Raw genomic sequence first — 17,658 nt, forward strand, 5'->3', positions numbered from 1 at the left:
TCTCTCTCTCTCTCTCTCTCTCATCCCTCTCCCTCTCCCTCTCCCTCCCTCTCCCTCTCCCTCTCCCTCTCTCCCTCTCCCTCCCTCTCTCCCTCTCTCTCTCTGTCTCTCTCCCTCTCTCTCTCTCCCTCTCCCTCTCTCTTTCTCTCTCTCTCTCTCTCTCTCTCTCTCTCTCTCATCCCTCTCCCTCTACCCCTCTCCCTCTCTCTCTCCCCCTCTCTCTCTCTCTCTGCCCCTCCTCCTCCTCTTCCAGGTGGCTAACCAGGTGGTTCAAGCCCTCCTCACTCAGAAGGTTGGTCTCTTATCTACTTGAATTTCTTTCGTCAGTCAATATACCAATGATGTCTGAGATTCATGTTCGACTATTAATGCTTCTAGCAAACCTTATAATCATTTAAATGTATGAATAATGCATGAAATAAAGTTGGTTCATAGATTACCAAGTATTGCTTCTACTTTGCCGTGTGTGTTTGTGTGTGTGTGTGTCTGTGTGTGTGTGTGCGTGTGTGAGTGTGTGTGTGTGTGTGTGTGTGTGTGTGTGTGTGTGTGTGTGTGTGATTGTCCAGGACCTTAAGGAGGAGTGTGTGAAGCTGCGGACGCGTGTGTTTGACCTGGAGCAGCAGAACCGGATCCTAAACGTTCTGTTCCAGCAGCGAGTTAAAACATCCTCCAACCCTGTCTCTCAGGTAGGCTATATACAGTACGTACGTACGTGTGTTTGTGTGTGTGTGTGTGTGTGTGTGTGTGTGTGTGCGTATGCGTATGCGTGTGCGTGTGCGTGTGGATGCGTGCGTGTATACGTGCGTGCGTACTGTACGGCCTTCAGTAGTTTCCCCAGACATCTTATTACTTTGTTTCCAGAAGGTTTGATTGGCATGCAGGAAAAGTAGTATCTGTGTTTGTGTTTGTTTGTGTGTGTGTCTGCATGTGTGTGTGTGTGTGTGTGTGTGTGTGTGTGTGTGTGTGTGTGTGTGTGTGAGAGGTTTATAATGACCTAATAGGCGTTAAATATAAAAGGAGATAAACTCCTCACATGAGCGACAACGTAATCAACCCATTGCACAGCCTTCCATTCTCCCTCCAATCAGATGCATAATAAATCTTATGAAAGGTTTTAATGAATACAAGATAATTTAGTAAATGATGATAATTAAAGGAACAATAATTACATATATAATATAATGAACTGTCTGAATGATTAATCACAGTGTTATTAAATATAATTATCTTGGTATTTGTCTTGTTAGAAGTATATAATGACCGTGTTGCTGATCTCAGGTTAGCTACACTATGAACAGGCTAATTCAAAAAACTGAAAAGGGGAACTTGCTCTTAATGATTTACCTGACATGACCCCCCTAGAGGTTTGATTGATTGATTGATTTAAGTGTCATTGCAGCTTCTTTTATAAGACACGAGCCACATTTACAACAAACAAGTGTGTTTTTTCAAACAAGTGTGTTTACTTCTTTGCCATTCCACAACATTCCTCCACACAGAGATCGGCTGGTCCTGCAAGACTGTCAGTGTGGTGGAATGACTCACTGTCGTCACTGGACCCGGTAGTGACATACAGCCTCTCCTCAGCCTTGAGCTCAGACACCACACACACACACACACACACACACACACGCACACACACACACACCGCACGCAGCGATGGACAGATAGAGATACAGAGAGACAGATGGAGGGAAAAGGAAATGGAAAGACGAGAGTGGAAGACTGAGAGTGGAAAAGATAAGAGAGAAATGCAAAGGGTGGAGACTGGAAGAGGAGGGGAGCAGGAGAGGTCAGCGAAGGCAGGCGGAGAGTGGGAGAGTAGGAAGGCATGGAAGGCATGGAAGGCCCAGAATAGCTCCCAACCAAACGATAGAGGGAAGGGAAAACAAAAAGAAGGGGGGATGAGAGGCAAGGCGTGAAAAAGGAAAGGTCAAAAGCGAAATAAAAAAGGAATGTTTCACAACGCCACTGCCATGACAACCATGTTTTATTGTGGCTAAATTGCATTTTGATCGCCCTTATAGAGGCCTCTCCTCCAGCTCTATAATACCAACTGGTGCTATAAGCTGAACATATTAGGTCCAAGATGGTGTCTGCTGTAGAGCACTTTGCACCAGGACCACTGCAGTTCTAATGCCACTGGCTGTGTCTAGATAAGGAGAGAGGTGTGGCCCCTCGGAGCGGGATTACCAGGACAAGGCTGTGGTCTGGGGCCTCGGGACCTTCGTGATGCAGTCGAGTTATTAGTGATGTAGTAGTAGTAGTAGTGATGTTGGAGAGTTAATAGTAGTAGTAGTGATGTTGGAGAGTTAGTAGTGATGTAGTAAAGTTAGTAGTGATGTAGTAGAGTTAATAGTAGTAGTAGTGATGTTGGAGAGTTAGTAGTGATGTAGTAGAGTTAATAGTAGTAGTAGTCATGTAGGAGAGTTAGTAGTAGCAGTAGTGGTGTAGTAGAGTTAGTAGTGATGTAGTAGAGTTAGTAGTAGCAGTAGTCATGTAGGAGAGTTAGTAGTAGCAGTAGTCATGTAGGAGAGTTAGTAGTAGCAGTAGTCATGTAGGAGAGTTAGTAGTGATGTAGTAGAGTTAATAGTAGTAGTAGTCATGTAGGAGAGTTAGTAGTAGCAGTAGTGATGTAGTAGAGTTAGTAGTTAAGAGACCAGACTCTATTATAGCTGAGTATTTCTCTTTGATCTTCCCCAGCTACAGAGACAAGCACAGAGACAAGAACAAAAATAATCTCTATCCCGTGTGTGTGTGTGCGTGCGTGTGTGCGTGCGTGTGTGCGTGTGTGCGTGCGTGTGTGTGATGGTGGGTGGTGGGTGGATAAAACCCTTGTCGTTTTTCAAATTGCCAGACAATATGGATGCAATGATGTATGAATTATTTAAATAGTTTTTTTGTTTTTCACCTTGACTGAAACTTTGCTTTTTGAATATTGAAATTGGTATGCGTTTGAAAGACTTTGATCCCAGAGGTTGTTAGTGAAGTATAACAAGATCTGTCTGACTTCAAAATCCCCTCCAGAAACAGGGGGTGCTAGCCTACTGAGAGGAACCAGTGTGGGTTAGGATGATGAGCAGAGGACTTGGTGTTACCTGCAGGTCTTCTCAGGTCCGGATGCTGCGTAGCACAGGGGAGGCTAGTGGAGGTAGAAATTGGAGGACGGGCTCATTGTAATGCATGGAAAACGGAATAGGGAATGGTATTCTACCTCCACCAGTCTCCCCAGGTGTATAATTATTCATGCATTCATTTGCTGAGACACTGACATCATTAACAATCCCAAACGACAGAAAGAGAACCTTACAGTATAGGCCCTCCATGTGAGAACCTAATTTCCCCTCAGACCAAGAGAGTTAACTAGATTTAACTATATTGAGCCCACTGTGAAGTCTTCTCCTCTGGGACCACATTACTCTGATCCAGACCCAGACCCTCAGGCTTGGCTCGGCTCTTCTCGGCTTGGCTCAGTCTGGTCTGCTGGTCGTTCCAGGCCATCGCTGCCGGTTTCCTTTCCTCTCTGTCTGAGGTGGAAATGAAAAGTGAACAGACTTACAGTCTAATTACAGCACGGCCCGCAAGGCATGGCACTAGGCAATGAAGAGGAAAGAGAGGAGAAGGGGGACGACGGAGGATGAGGAGGAGAGAGGGGAGAGGGGAGAAGGGGATGACAGAGGATGAGGAGGAGAGAGGGGAGAGGCGGATAAAAGAGCATGGAAAGGGAAGGAGGGATAGAGAGAGAAAGGGATGGAGAGGGAGGAAGGTGGAGGGGGGGAGAGACTGTTACTGTGTTACTGTAGCAGACGGGGTAAACAAGGGAGAGAGCCGTTAAAAGAGTCTTCAGTCATAGAAGAGAGGAGGATGAGAGAGAGATGAGAAGGGTGTGTGTGTGTGTGTGTGAGAGAGAGAGAGAGAGAGAGAGAGAGAGAGAGAGAGAGAGAGAGAGAGAGAAAAAAAAGAGGATAGGAGAGAGATGAGAAGGAGGTAAGAGAGAGATGAGAAAGAGGGATCATCACCTTTGCCAGGGCAGTTGAGTGGGTGTCGAGAAGTGTTTTGGCTTATGGTGAAACAGAAAGAAACAGAAAGATCCTCAACTGCTTTTCAATTTCAACATGACTTCAGAAGTGCTTTATTGCCAAGAAATGATAACTGGTTGTGATCAGTGGAGGCTGGTGGAAGTGGAAATTGGGGGACAGGCTCGATGTAATGCCTGGAATGGAATGAGGAATGGTATGAAACACATCCTCCGATTTCTGCCTCCACCAGCCTTCCCTGGTTGTAAATAAATAGAGCTGATCGTAAGGAGCACCGTTTCACACTCCCTGCATGCTCCATTGATTGATAATCATTGATAATCATGAATAATCAATTTCAAACAGAGGTTTCTTCTTCCTTCTTCATGCATACTGTGTCAGCCATGCAGGACAGGACTGGTTTTAAAGACTCTTGTGTCAACAAATCCTGGATGCTTCAATTCCGCTTCTCCTCAGTACAGAAGAACACAGAGACTGAACAGGGATAACACCGTTTCTCTGTGGGATATGACAGGTCCAAACAGTTGAACAGTTGCACTTCAAACTCAATCTGTGCTGTTCTTCCATAACCTATTCCTAAATAAGTGCTTTTTAAACTCATTCATTCACTCTGAGCTATGATGGTCACTCTGTGTAGCCCGCTGAGAGACTTGTTATAGGAAACATCTGTATGAACAACAATCGCTATTCAAATTGTGCATTTCCTCCTGTTACCGTGAATACTTCCTGTAGAGCTGTACTCTAGCCACTTTGAGAGGTACTGTGCACAAGAACACATTAGACCAAAAAAACAGAAAAACAGAATCAACAATCTACATGCTACATAAGGACAAGCTACAGAAGCTGCATAAGGACAAGCTACATTGTAGAGCATTTTAGTTCCATCAGTTTCCACACAATGGTTTGGCAGCGACTTTTGGCTATATTTAGTTAATAGCAAAGCATATCTAATATTGATAATCTGACTCTAATGTAATTATCACTATGTGCAAAGAATTGTTGAGTTTGTGCTGATTTAGTGCAAGAAATGGTCAAATACAATGAATTAAATTAGGCTATAATAATACTCTATACTTATACAAGTATTACAAGGCGAATACTTTATAGAGAAATGTTACATTCTAATAGAGAGAGAGTAGAGAGAGAGAGAGAGAAATAGAGAGATGACCACAGGTCATTCAAAACAATGCTACCACAGGTCATTCAAAACAATGCTACCACAGGTCATTCAAAACAATGCTACCACAGGTCATTCAAAAACAATGCTACCACAGGTCATTCAAAACAATGCTACTCACAACATGATGAGAACCTCAGGAAAAAGAAAGAATCCTGTATCCTTTTGCCCCTCTTATATAGGCTTAAGTATTTACATTAGGAGCTGTTTTGCAAGGAGACCAAGGGAGACCAATCAGAATTCAGTCTGACACTTCAGAGAGCTCATAAGGACAAGCTATAAAATGACATGCTACATAAAGACAAGCTACATAAGCTACATAGGGACAAGCTACATAAGGACAAGCTACATAAGGACAAGCTACATAGGGACAAGCTACATAGGGACAAGCTACATAGGGACAAGCTACATAGGGACAAATAAGGACAAGGTACAGAGGGACAAGCAAACAAGGAAGGCTCAGTAGGCCTACAGTACTGGAGGGAGTCATAGGTAAACAGGGAGGTCTCAGTAGGTCTACAGTACTGGAGGGAGTCATAGGTAAACAGGGAGGTCTCAGTAGGTCTACAGTACTGGAGGGAGTCATAGGTAAACAGGGAGGTCTCAGTACAACGTGTATCACTAGCACTGGCATTTGATTTTCCTCAGAAAGCCTTCCTTCCTTTCTACTCCTTCCTTCCCTCCTACTCTTGGTGCATACTCATAAAAACACCTGCTTAGGTAAATAGATCACATCCAGTCCATGATTACCTCTTCTTAAAGGCCACGGTGGGTTTCAGTCCGACTGTCTCTCTCTCCCATCTGGAGTCATTAAGATGTGTTTTAAATGGGAGTGCACCAGCCGTCTGCTGCTGCGCTGGCCGGAGTGCTCGAATAATAACTGACACACACACACACACACACACACACACACACACACACACACACACACACACACACACACACACACACACACACACACACACACACACACACACACACACACACACACACACACACACACACACACACACACACACACACACACACACACACACACACTGATGCAGAAGAAGAAGAGCTATTCAAAGAGGAAGACAAAAATGGTCTTGGTTCAAGTCCAGGTCATTCATGTTTTTAACACACCCTTTTTTTTTTTTAACGCACTGCAGTGCCCTAGTTAGTATCTGTTTTAATGACCATATTTGGGCAGAAGAAAGCAGCTGATGGATGTTTTTCTGTGGTGTTTTCTGTGGTGCTTTTTTTTTTTTTTGTCTGACTGTTACACAAAATTATAGTTTTTTGCCAAGGCCAATCTTATAATCGTATAAATGCCCAATGCTGTGTTGCAGGGCTCCAAGAGTCCAGGGCTCTTCTACATTTCCAATCAAGGTGATATTAATTTCCATAACTTTCTGAAGATTGGCTCCTTAATTATACACAGAGGCTATACCAGACCTGCGTTTTCTATTCATAAATGAAGCCCACAGCAGTAAGAACACATTAGGGATACTTTGTCTGTTACAGTAGTTCGTATTCCTTTAAAGTACTCCCTCTTTACAGACGAGAAAGTTGCCCTTGACTCGCCGCTCTTAACCGGAGCGTTTTCTTCAACTGTATCAGCTCGTTGAAATCTCACAGAAACTCTTCTAGTCGCAGACGATAATTAGTTCCCAGATTAATCCGCTAAAGAACGTGCGTTCGGTTCTTAGTTTCCCCGCAGCGCATGCGAAATAAAGAACCGAGCGGATCATCATCAAATACCAGGTGAATATCAATGAGTGGACTAGAACCGCGGTGGTCCCCAGCTCCCCGATGTAATTATCCTCTATTCACTTTAATTATAGCTAACAGATGACATGAATGACTTTGAGGGAAGGCTGGCGATGGCAGCGTTTCTGGGGATCAATGCTATTTAGAACGGGGTCACGAAGCTCCAAACTCTTGGCCGTCGTTACGGCCGCTCCTCCTATGGAGGTTGACACAGGGGCCGAATGCTCGCAGCATTTATAACGAGCTTTGACATGGTGATGCTGCATCGTTTAGTCATGTAGTGATTTAAACAACTTTGAGACTGTGAATGGATACACATGGTGGATAGGTGTGTCTGTTGGTGTTGTGCATGCCTCTTTTCTCGTAGTTCTCTACATCTAAAAGCACTTTGAACTGTCAATATATCATCAGGTAGATATCTTCTTTTTACCTGTTTTTAAAATATTGTATGAAATCGTATTTTGCGTATGTTCTGCATGTGTAACCAAGATGTTCAAATAAACTTAAACTCAAACATAAACTCTAGAAGGTACACTTAATAGTCTCTATTTCTACTGGCATAGTCTCTCTCTCTCTCTCTCTCTCTCTCTCTCTCTCTCTCTCTCTCTCTCCCTCTGTCTTTCTCTCTCTCTCTCTCCCTCTGTCTTTCTCTCTCTCTCTGTGTCTCTCTCTCTCTCAATCCCTCTCCTACCTAAAGTAGATTAAAGAATCTTCTGATTCTATTGGGTGATTAGGTCTCATAAGGTCAGTCAGTCAGGACTGAGACTCAAACCAAACACCAATGTTACTTTTCTCTTCTACTCTATTCTACTTGGGAGGTTGTGGCTGCTGGAGGTAGAAATCAGAGAACAAGCTGGAATGGAATGAGGAAGGCATTCCAATGAGCTCGTCCTCCGATTTCTGCCTCTCAGCAGCCTCCCCTGGAGCGCGCCTCCAGGATTCCCTACAGACAGAGGCTGAGTCATAGAGCATCAGCCCGATGATTGATCCAGCCTCCTCACGTTACACCAAACATGGATTACTCATCATCTGACATTTATCATTTATTATGCATGAACTTTTCAAATATGAATGGACCCAGAATCACCAAGAGGGTTGGAGGCTCTGTTGACCCCACATCCTTATGTATCAAGACAGAGGCCAAAGATGGTGAAACATTCAGAGAATTTGTTTCACTTGACCCTGTAGGAAACCATAGAATAACAATGAGAACACATAACTCAATCCATAACTCTGTGTGGCAATCACTATGTAATCAAGACACTCCAGTAGTACCGCTCTGTGTTGCAAACTATGCATGTCCTGTCAAGTTGTCAAGACAAACCAGACTATTACTATGAGCACATAGGGCCAAGTGGAAGACCACATTGTAGAATGATAGAGTGGAATCCCCCTGACCAGTGGCATGGAACATGTTGTCCCTCTCCTCAATCAAGCCCCTGAACGGAGACAAACAGGGATGTATTCAGCATATTGATTCTGAGCGCTGTGTGACACATTTTAATGGAAAGCCACAGGGGGGGGGAGGCAGAGTTAACACAATCTATCCAACACAATGCCTGGCTTTATTGGGATGGACACACAAACATTGACTTGTGGGAGAACAGATAGATACTTCAGAATCATCATCTACTGACCTTATCTGGGAGCGGTTTATTGTGCAGTTTATTCAGTTATCGGTAATTTAATTCATTCATTCTTTTACTGGTTGATTAAAAGTGATATCACCACAACTAAACAAGTGTACAGTAAACATGTTGTCCCCCACAAATGATGTAGCGCCCCTCCTTGTGTGAATTGGTGACAATTAGTCAAATGTATGACTGAAAAGTTACCCGAATGTGTAGTGCTTATTTGATTCATTGTCAGTCTTTATTTTAAGGCATTTTCAAGGATTTGACAGTATTATTTGAAAACTGTAAATTGGCCAAAAAGTGTCTGGGTTGTACAACAGGCTGTAGTTGTGCTGCATAAATGCTGCATCTGTATGGTCCACACAAGTTTTGTCAAAATTGACCCATTGGTGTCTTACAAACGGACACGATCCGATCCATATTCCCCTTCCTGATTTCATCCCCACAGGTCAGGAGCTAAAGCTGTCACTATAGATCTCGCTCAGGGGAGGCTGGTGGAGGTAGACATCGGAGGAAGGGCTCATTGTAATGCATGGAATGGAATGAGGACTTGTATCAAACATGTGCGCTCCATACCATTCCTCATTCCCTCCCATGCATGACAATGAGCCTGTCCTCCGATTTCTACCTCCACCAGCCTCCCGTGAGCGAGCTACTGTGTGTGCTGTGTTCTGTTGGCAGTTGATTTCCCTGTGGTGCCCTCCGTCCTTTAACTACCATATAATTATCTAAAGAGCCAGTAATAATAAAATCTGCTAGATTGATGGACGTATTAATTGCCTGCTGTGATGTCTAGGAGGGCCAGCGTAACGGCAAGGCGGGCGTCCCCGCGGGGCGATGGCCCTCCCTGCTGAGCCTCACCTGTCCCAGGAGCAGCGGCAGCGGCAGCGGCAGTGAAGCCTCCCTCTCCAGCGCCTGTAGCGAGTACTCCAGCGGCTCACACACCTGGGCCGAGGGACGCGGGTCCTCCAGACAGGTAGGTCTACTACAGCAGGGGAGGCTGGTGGAGGTGGAAATCGGAGGACGGGCTCATTGTAATGCACACATGTTTGATACCATTCCTCATTCCGTTCTATGCATTACAATACATACAATACATAAGTCCGTCCTCTGATTTCTACCTCCACCAGCCTCCACCAGTCTACATGGCTAAGACTCAGATGGATTACTTTATCACACAGGTTTCCACAGGTTTGTGTTATTACACATTAATTACACAAGTGGAATAAGGACTTTACCTGATTCTACTTCTGTAATAACACACACAGCTGAACTGTATACCATGTTCTGCTGTATACCATGTTCTTACCTAATTATGTAACAGCATGTTAATACAATCCTGTTACTACAGTAACTACAGTGTTATTATACAGGTATAGGGGCAACTTAATGTAAATGAATGTGTCATGGTACAATGCATCTGGCATGTTGACATGTCAGTGTTATTGCATCTGTTCCTACTAAAATAAACACATAAATAAAATAAAAAAAACACATAAATAAATAAATAAATAAAGTACGCAATCAGTAATCAGAATATGATCAGCCTCTTTGCCAATCAACAACGCGATGACATTATACACTCATCCGTCACTGCTAACCTAATCCTGTCTCTCTCTCCTGTCCCAGAGTGCGTTGTCCCGTGAGAAGCGTATGAGTGCAGGTTCCGTGTCCGGCCACCAGTCGACCCCCCCGGCCCCAGCAGCGGAGCAGCCTGATCTGGGCTGGAAGGAGGGCCACATCCTCAAAGGCCTACGCAGGCTCCAGATGCGCAGCCCCAAGGACCACTCCTCAGTGGCCGCTACGTCGCATTATAAAGACTGTATGACCTCCAATGAAGGGATCTATTCCCTGGGGCTCAAGAGTGACCCCCAGGGGGTGCTAATGGTGCCCAAACTGGCAGTAGGGAAGGCTTTCACGCCAGGGTCAGGGGTCACGACCTTGATCTCCGACTCGGACGACGCAGATGACGATTCTCCCCAGTCGCAAGCAAGGGAGTCAGGTGATCAACCCACTAAAGACACACTCAGTGTAGAAGGAGGGTGTAGTTTTGAGTTGGTAATGAGCCATGTGGACTACAAATCCCAGGAGCAGCCTGTGAAGGGAGAGAGGAGTCCCAGCAACTTCCTGTCACCTGTTAAAGACAACGTCCTGTCAGAGGGTCCGGAGAACCCCGCCCACACCCATGCAGGTGAACGTGGCCACACCCACACAGGTAAACCTGAGAGTACAGACTGTCTGGAGAGAGACAAACCATCAGCTTTCAGACAGTGGAATGACAGAGACACTACTCAGAAGTCAGCAGATCGCAAGTCCAGGCTTGACAGCCTAAGGCATCTCCCAGACAGAGGGACAGGCAGGCAGCTAGAGCCAGGGACTCGAGAGGTGAACTTGCCCCTCCAGCACACTGCAGCTAGGGCCCTGAGCTGGGCCTGTGAGGCCAGGCAGCGCAGCTCCTCCATGGACACCTCTCACTACAGAGACCCACACCTTCCAGCCTCCTCCCAGGGTGGAGCTCGGGCTGGGGCTGGGGCTGGAGCTGAACCCACCTCCACCAAGGACTACCCTCTCCTGGAGGAGGCCCCACCGCGGAGGAGAGCCAAGCCCCTGGCCTGCGACTCCGCCAGGAGGGCCTTCATCCTGCGCAGTAGGAGTGCAGATGGAGGCCCGGCCCCAGGAACTGGACCAGGACCAGAACCAGACCAGGCCAAACAGCTCCACTCCCCCCTGCATCAGAAGCTGATTAAGGGCAACCACAGAGTCAAGGCCCGGTCCAACACCAGCCCTAACCCTGGACACAGCATCGCCAATCCAAAATCCAATATAAACAAGGTTTCTGCTGCAGCAAAGGGATTGGTCGGCCCACATATGGCTGAGAAAGGTGAGTTTACTTTTGGGATTCATAAACAATATACATGAGTTTTATATATATTGTGTGTGTGTGTGTGTGTACCATGTGTATACTGTATATCTGCTGTGTATTTATGTAGTAAAATGTGTGACATGCTCAATGTTTTTTTAACTTGTGTGTGTTTCGTAATGTGTAACTGTTATATTATTGATGCCAATGGCAAAAATCCATCCTAATAATGTTTTATTCTACTCTACCCAGGACCTCCAGAGAGTGCAGGGCCCGGCTTCCCCTCCTCCCCAGTGAAGCAGTCCAAGCAGGCGTTTAAACCACCAGGGCTGAACGATGCCTCCAGGAGTCCATCCAAATCATCTCAGCCAGCCTCCAAACTACCATCCAGGAATGATAGCGGAGCCAAAGGCCCCCCCACCTCCAACCCCAACTCTCCCCTCAAACAGAGACAACCAGGTGACCCCCAGCAGCACTCTGACGGCCCCTCCCATCCCCACTCTGACCTCAGATCCCCCTCCCCCCCGCCCCCCCCAGGCAGAACCATCTCATTGCTGGTACGACCTGGTTATGACCCTTCATCTCAGGCTCCTAAGACTGCGGTCCAACCGCAAACCTCTGTCACGGTCAAGATGACCTCAACTGCAACCACGAACACAAACATCTCCAAACCTCAACCTACATCAGGTCTACAACCTCAGGTCCACAGTAAAACACAAGACAATCGCCCTCACATGGCCCCAAAGATGGGTGCGGAGGTGAAGATGTCGCCTAAACGCGCCCCTGCTAAGGTCTATCACCCATTCTCCAGCCCTGTTCTAGAGGCAAAGGAGACAGACTCTTCCCAATCATCTAAGAACAGGCCTGGGGCCCCACAACCCTCTCATAAGGAGAACAGTGTTCCCTTCATGGTCCAGAACCAGAACCATGGCAGTGGACCTGTAGCCCAGCAGAGTGTAGGTGAAACCCAGACTACAGACCTCCTGCCTCAGACCTCAGCCTGTCTCCTCCATGGCGTGATCAACAACCACCAACACTCCGTCTCCAGAGTAGTGAAGACATGTCTACCTGTCGGTTCAAAACCCACCGACACGACACTGATACAGGGCAACAGTTTTGTAGCTCTGGCGAGGGGACAAGACAAAGGGGAGTCGAACACTGCCACCAAAGCGGTCCAGACGTTTGAGACGTTCAACCACGAGACGTACACGCGTCAGATGATGCATGGCGTGAGCGCTGCCGTCGCGAAGGCCAAGGCCAGGAGGAAGATTGAGATGCGCTGTAGCTCCCTGGACTCTGAGCCGCCTGTGGTGCCCCCTGTGGTGGACAGCGGTATGACGCTGGACTGGGGGTTTGACGAGGAGGGCTGGCTGTTTAAACGCTCCGTCTCCGTCTCCACCCGCCCGCCTCTCAAACCCGTCATGGGCATGAATGGAGCCAAGGCCCGCAGTCAGAGCTTCGGGGCGCGCTACATGGACAGGCCCAACTTTGGAGGTTCGGGAAAGGTCCGGACCCAGATCAAAACCCACTCCGGCAGCTCCCTGAACTCTCTCGGGGACATCTTCCAGGGCAGCATGAGCTGCTCCTCCAGCTACCACTGCCCCATGAACAGATCCCTGGTCAACAACTTCATGATCGAGGAGGGCTTACCTCTGCCAACACACCCGGGAGCTTCAGGTGAGAGGTACAGTCTGAAACACCTGAGGGAAGCAGCCAAGACAGCATCGTCGTTACACCTCCAGGCTGAGACCCAGTCTTCTGGAAGCTTCTGTGAGGTCAGAGAGGAAGTGGAGAGGCAGAACAGCAGCATCACGACCATCGAGGAGAAGGTGATGATGGGGATCGAGGAGAACTTGCAGAAGACCCAGGTGCAGGAGAGGACCCTGGAGACCAAACAGAAGACAGGCCCCTCATTGGCAAACTGGTTCGGTTTCCGGAAGAGCAAGCTGCCTGCCCCGAGTGGGAAGAAGGGAGAGAGTCATCACCCCAAGGGAAAGGAGGAGAAGAAAGAACCAAAGATTGGGTCTCTTCTGGGTGGAAAACAGGCTAAGGACAAGAAGAAGGAGAGGAGGAAGAGTGACAGTCATGGGAAGGACAGGTGAGAGTTGTGTTGTTTCAGAGAAAGGACAGGTGAAAGTTGTGTTGTTTAAGGACAGGTGAGAGTTGTGTTGTTTAAGGACAGGTGAGAGTTGTGTTGTTTAAGGACAGGTGAGAGTTGTGTTGTTTAAGGACAGGTGAGAGTTGTGTTGTTTTAGGACAAGTGAGAGTTGTGTTGTTTTAGCACAAGTGAGAGTTGTATTGTTTTAGGACAAGTGAGAGTTGTATTGTTTTAGGACAAGTGAGAGTTGTGTTGTTGAAGAGAAAGGACAGATGAGAGTTGGGTTGTTTCCATGAATACATTTGTAGTAAATAAATGAAATCTTGATAGCCCGACACAGAGCACAACGATCTTTAAAAAGCAGTAGACAGGCCAAGCCAAGGACATAGGTTAAATTGTATTGCTTTGATAGGAGGCCGGGAACATTTCAAATTAATTCATCATGAATGAAACTTTACTTATTTGGGCACGACTCAACCTTTTCAAACAATCATAAAGAAGATGGTAGACAAGGACAAAGCAGTAACAGTTTGTTAACAAAACAACACTCATTCTTGTCAGGATTGTTCTGCTGGGAAAGCAGTTCATGAGGGGTTTATGAGGGCAAAATAAACTCATTCATCACAAAATAACACTTGAATGTGTGGCATTGGTCATGGTTTAAATGATGGCTTTGCAATATGCCAGAGGCAAAGGTAATTTCATTGAAATAGATTTAAGCTTTAAGATTTAATTTCAGCTTTCAGCTATGACATGAAACAAATCAGATCCACCGCTACACTCTATCCTCTGAGAGGTATTCAGCTGTCCTCTGGGAGTCATAGCTCATCCCAGGACAGAGCTCCGAGCCATCAGCCCAGCCCGCCTGGTCACACAGATCTCATATCTGGTTTGTGGAAGTGATTGACTGGTTGAGATAGCCCAGACCATCCTTATCTCCAGCCTTTAGAGACCTTTATCACTGTCTAAGCCCTCCGAGCAGCTCAGAGCCGTATCCGAGAGGAGAGGTAGGAGGGGTCATATGCAGTATCAACTAGGAACACCCACGGCATGTTAAGGGGATATGAGAGACTCTCACAGATTATAGTGGTGTCTCACACACTTACACACACACCAACACACACACACACACACACACACACACACACACACACAAACACTCACACACACACAAACACTCACATACACACACAAACACTCACATACACACAGAAACACTCACATGCACACACAAACACTCACATACGCATGCACACAATCACGTATGCACAGACGCAGACACACACACACACACAAACACTCACTCTCACGTATGCACAGACACAGACACACACACACACACACACATACACATGCACGCACGCACGCACACACACACACACACACACACACACACACACACACACACACACACACACACACACACACACACAGTACACACAGTAAGGTTATAGTGGTCGGTCAGTGTATAAAAATGTTTTCTTTCTTCCAGCTCTGCGGGGAGACGTAGCTCCCATGATGCAGTGCTCCTGTGTATCTCCATGCCGTCCCCTGGAGGACCAATCAGCAGCCAGATACAAGGACACAGTCATGTCAGTGGGGAGGTGAAGGTAAAGTCAATTATGAACCAACATGAGAAGCAAGATTGTTATCAGTTTATGGTACATTTCATTTAGATATCTGTCAATGCTACAACTGAATTTTCCTGTGTCTAATTCAATTGACCAAATTGACCGGAAATTAAAAGAAATGACCCGGACAGACCATAACTCTTTCATGTATCACTCACTGTAAAGTCTGTAAAGTCTCTGAATGAGATAGATAAGTGATACTGTATGTTGTAAAATGTCATATTTAGACGATGTCTCTCTGTCAATTTAAACCTGCCAGAAGCCTAGATAATTTGTGTCGGAGAGGGGAGGCTGGTAGAGGTAGAAATTGGAGGACGGGCTCATTGTAATGCATGGAATGGAATGAGGAATGGTGTCAAACACGCATATCCACCAGGCACCTGGGCTGTGATCCTGAATGTGTTTGATACCATTCCTCATTCCATTCCATGCATTACAATGAGCCCGTCCTCCGATTTCTACCTCCACCAGCCTCCCCTGGTGTAGGAACATGTGTGGTTGTATCCTTTTCCAAGAGGAGCTGCGGCCGTGATACACTACAAGATACTATGATACAACTAAGATTCCTAGACGATCAAAGTTAGCCCTTTAAACCAATAATAACCCGGAGTAAAGTTTCATCAGTTTAATCCCAAGATGCATCCGCTGATTACTCACAGAATGAGTCACGTAACTCCCCAACGCACTCCCATGAAAACACAACCCCACCCCAAGAGATTAGACTTGTAGCAGGAAAGATGCAATATAGCGACCAGAACACAGCATCTTGCTCTGTGAGTGTGTCAGATAGCGGTATCCACCAGTGAAGCTGTACTCCCCGATGTCGTCTCGTGGGTGGGGAGTGTTCCTCAGAGCCTTGATAAACCTTCAGATGAACATACTCAAACCTACTAAGTTTGTTGTGTCGTGTACTCTTCTTCTGCAATAACACACCGTACTTGTACGATGAAACTAGGCCTTTCAATACACAGTTCACACACACTCTGCACACAATCTATCAGCCAGTGTCACTTCTACAGGGGAACCGCGCTGACCTTGCCAGGTATGGCCGAACCAATGGAGAGATGTGAGAGTGAGAGAGAGAGAGAGAGTGAAACGGAATGGAGGGAGAGTGACGGAATGGAACGAGAGATTAGTTGAAAGAAGAGTGTGAGAGGAATGGAATGTGTTGGACCTGAGGAGAGATGTGCCAAAGTGGATTGATATGTACTATATTGGCGGAAGCAAGGTGAGAGACTGATCAGGAGTGAGTGGGAGGCAGAGAGAGAGAGAGAGAGAGAGAGAGAGAGAGAGGGGGAGAGAGAGGGAGAGAGAGAGAGAGAGAGAGAGGGAGAGAGAGAGAGAGAGAGGGAGAGAGAGAGAGAGGGAGAGGGAGAGGGAGAGAGAGAGAGAGAGGGGGAGAGAGAGAGAGAGAGAGAGAGGGAGAGAGAGAGAGAGAGAGAGAGAGAGAGAGAGAGAGAGAGAGAGAGAGAGAGAGGGAGAGAGACTCAGTAGGTAATGTGTTGTGTTACAACTCAGTGCTCGTTCGTGAGCTTTGGATCCATGAACGCACACGGTACACAGGGAACAACGTGATAAACACACACACACGAGGTACACACATAGTTCACATGCACACACACACACACATGGTATACACATGGTACACACACACACACACACACACACACACTCACACACACACACAAAGAGAGAAAGAAAAAACAAATTGAAATTGCTTGAACGCATGTTCACAGGCAGCCTCTGAGTGTGCAGATGTCATTCAGATAAATACTGTTTACCTGTTCCACGCATATGGCAGATTATCACATAGTCTAGACAGCTGAAGGTCAATTGAATTAGGGTTTATATAATCCTGCTCCAGAGTTAACAACAAACCTGACCTCCGTTGCTCAGTTATATTTGGAGGGTTGGCAATGAAAAAGCATTCATGGATTCTTTCAGTCTTTGAATGAAAAATACAGTACCTATGTTCTATGTCCTGGGCCTACCATCATGCATTCAGACCATAATGATAGATTTCAAGATATTTCTTGACAATAACCTAGCCCACTTGAGTCCCCACTCTAACATTACTTTTATCTTTCAAACAGACAAAGACTCTGACGAAATGGTTCTCTCTCTTTTTCTCTCTCTCGCTCTCTTACACTAGAAAGATAGTTTCAGCATTCACACATCATTGTTTGCATCACACTGTTATATAACATCACTTTCTGATGTTATATCCCCAAGAGAACGACTGTATTTTTCAAAGACAATGAAGAAACTGGATTTCTTTTCAATGAGAGGGCTACTGCATGCCAACATATGGACAGACAACTACATTCTTCTTCTTCTTCTTCTTCTTCTTCTTTTTGTTCCTCTTCTTCTTCTTCTTCTTCTTTTTGTTCCTCTTCTTCTGCTTCTTCTTGTTCCTCTTCTTCTTCTTCTTCTTCTTCTTCTTCTTCTTCTTCTTATTATTATTGTTGT

General features: G+C 46.1%; 1 protein-coding gene across 1 annotated transcript in view; it reads left to right on the plus strand.

The window, feature by feature from the left end:
* The window catches only part of LOC310812655 (nck-associated protein 5-like), a 61,660-nt gene that overhangs the window by 26,342 nt on the left and 17,660 nt on the right, over positions 1–17,658 (plus strand). The window contains exons 6-11 of the mRNA XM_083681301.1: positions 254–292; positions 567–686; positions 9,397–9,576; positions 10,230–11,481; positions 11,713–13,558; positions 15,051–15,168. Of these exons, the coding sequence (XP_083537427.1) occupies positions 254–292; positions 567–686; positions 9,397–9,576; positions 10,230–11,481; positions 11,713–13,558; positions 15,051–15,168 (3,555 nt within the window). The remainder of the gene's footprint in view (positions 1–253; positions 293–566; positions 687–9,396; positions 9,577–10,229; positions 11,482–11,712; positions 13,559–15,050; positions 15,169–17,658) is intronic.

The sequence above is a fragment of the Argentina silus genome, assembly GCF_951799395.1.
Source record: "Argentina silus genome assembly, chromosome: 12".
In the NCBI taxonomy this organism is placed as follows: Eukaryota; Metazoa; Chordata; class Actinopteri; order Argentiniformes; family Argentinidae; genus Argentina; species Argentina silus.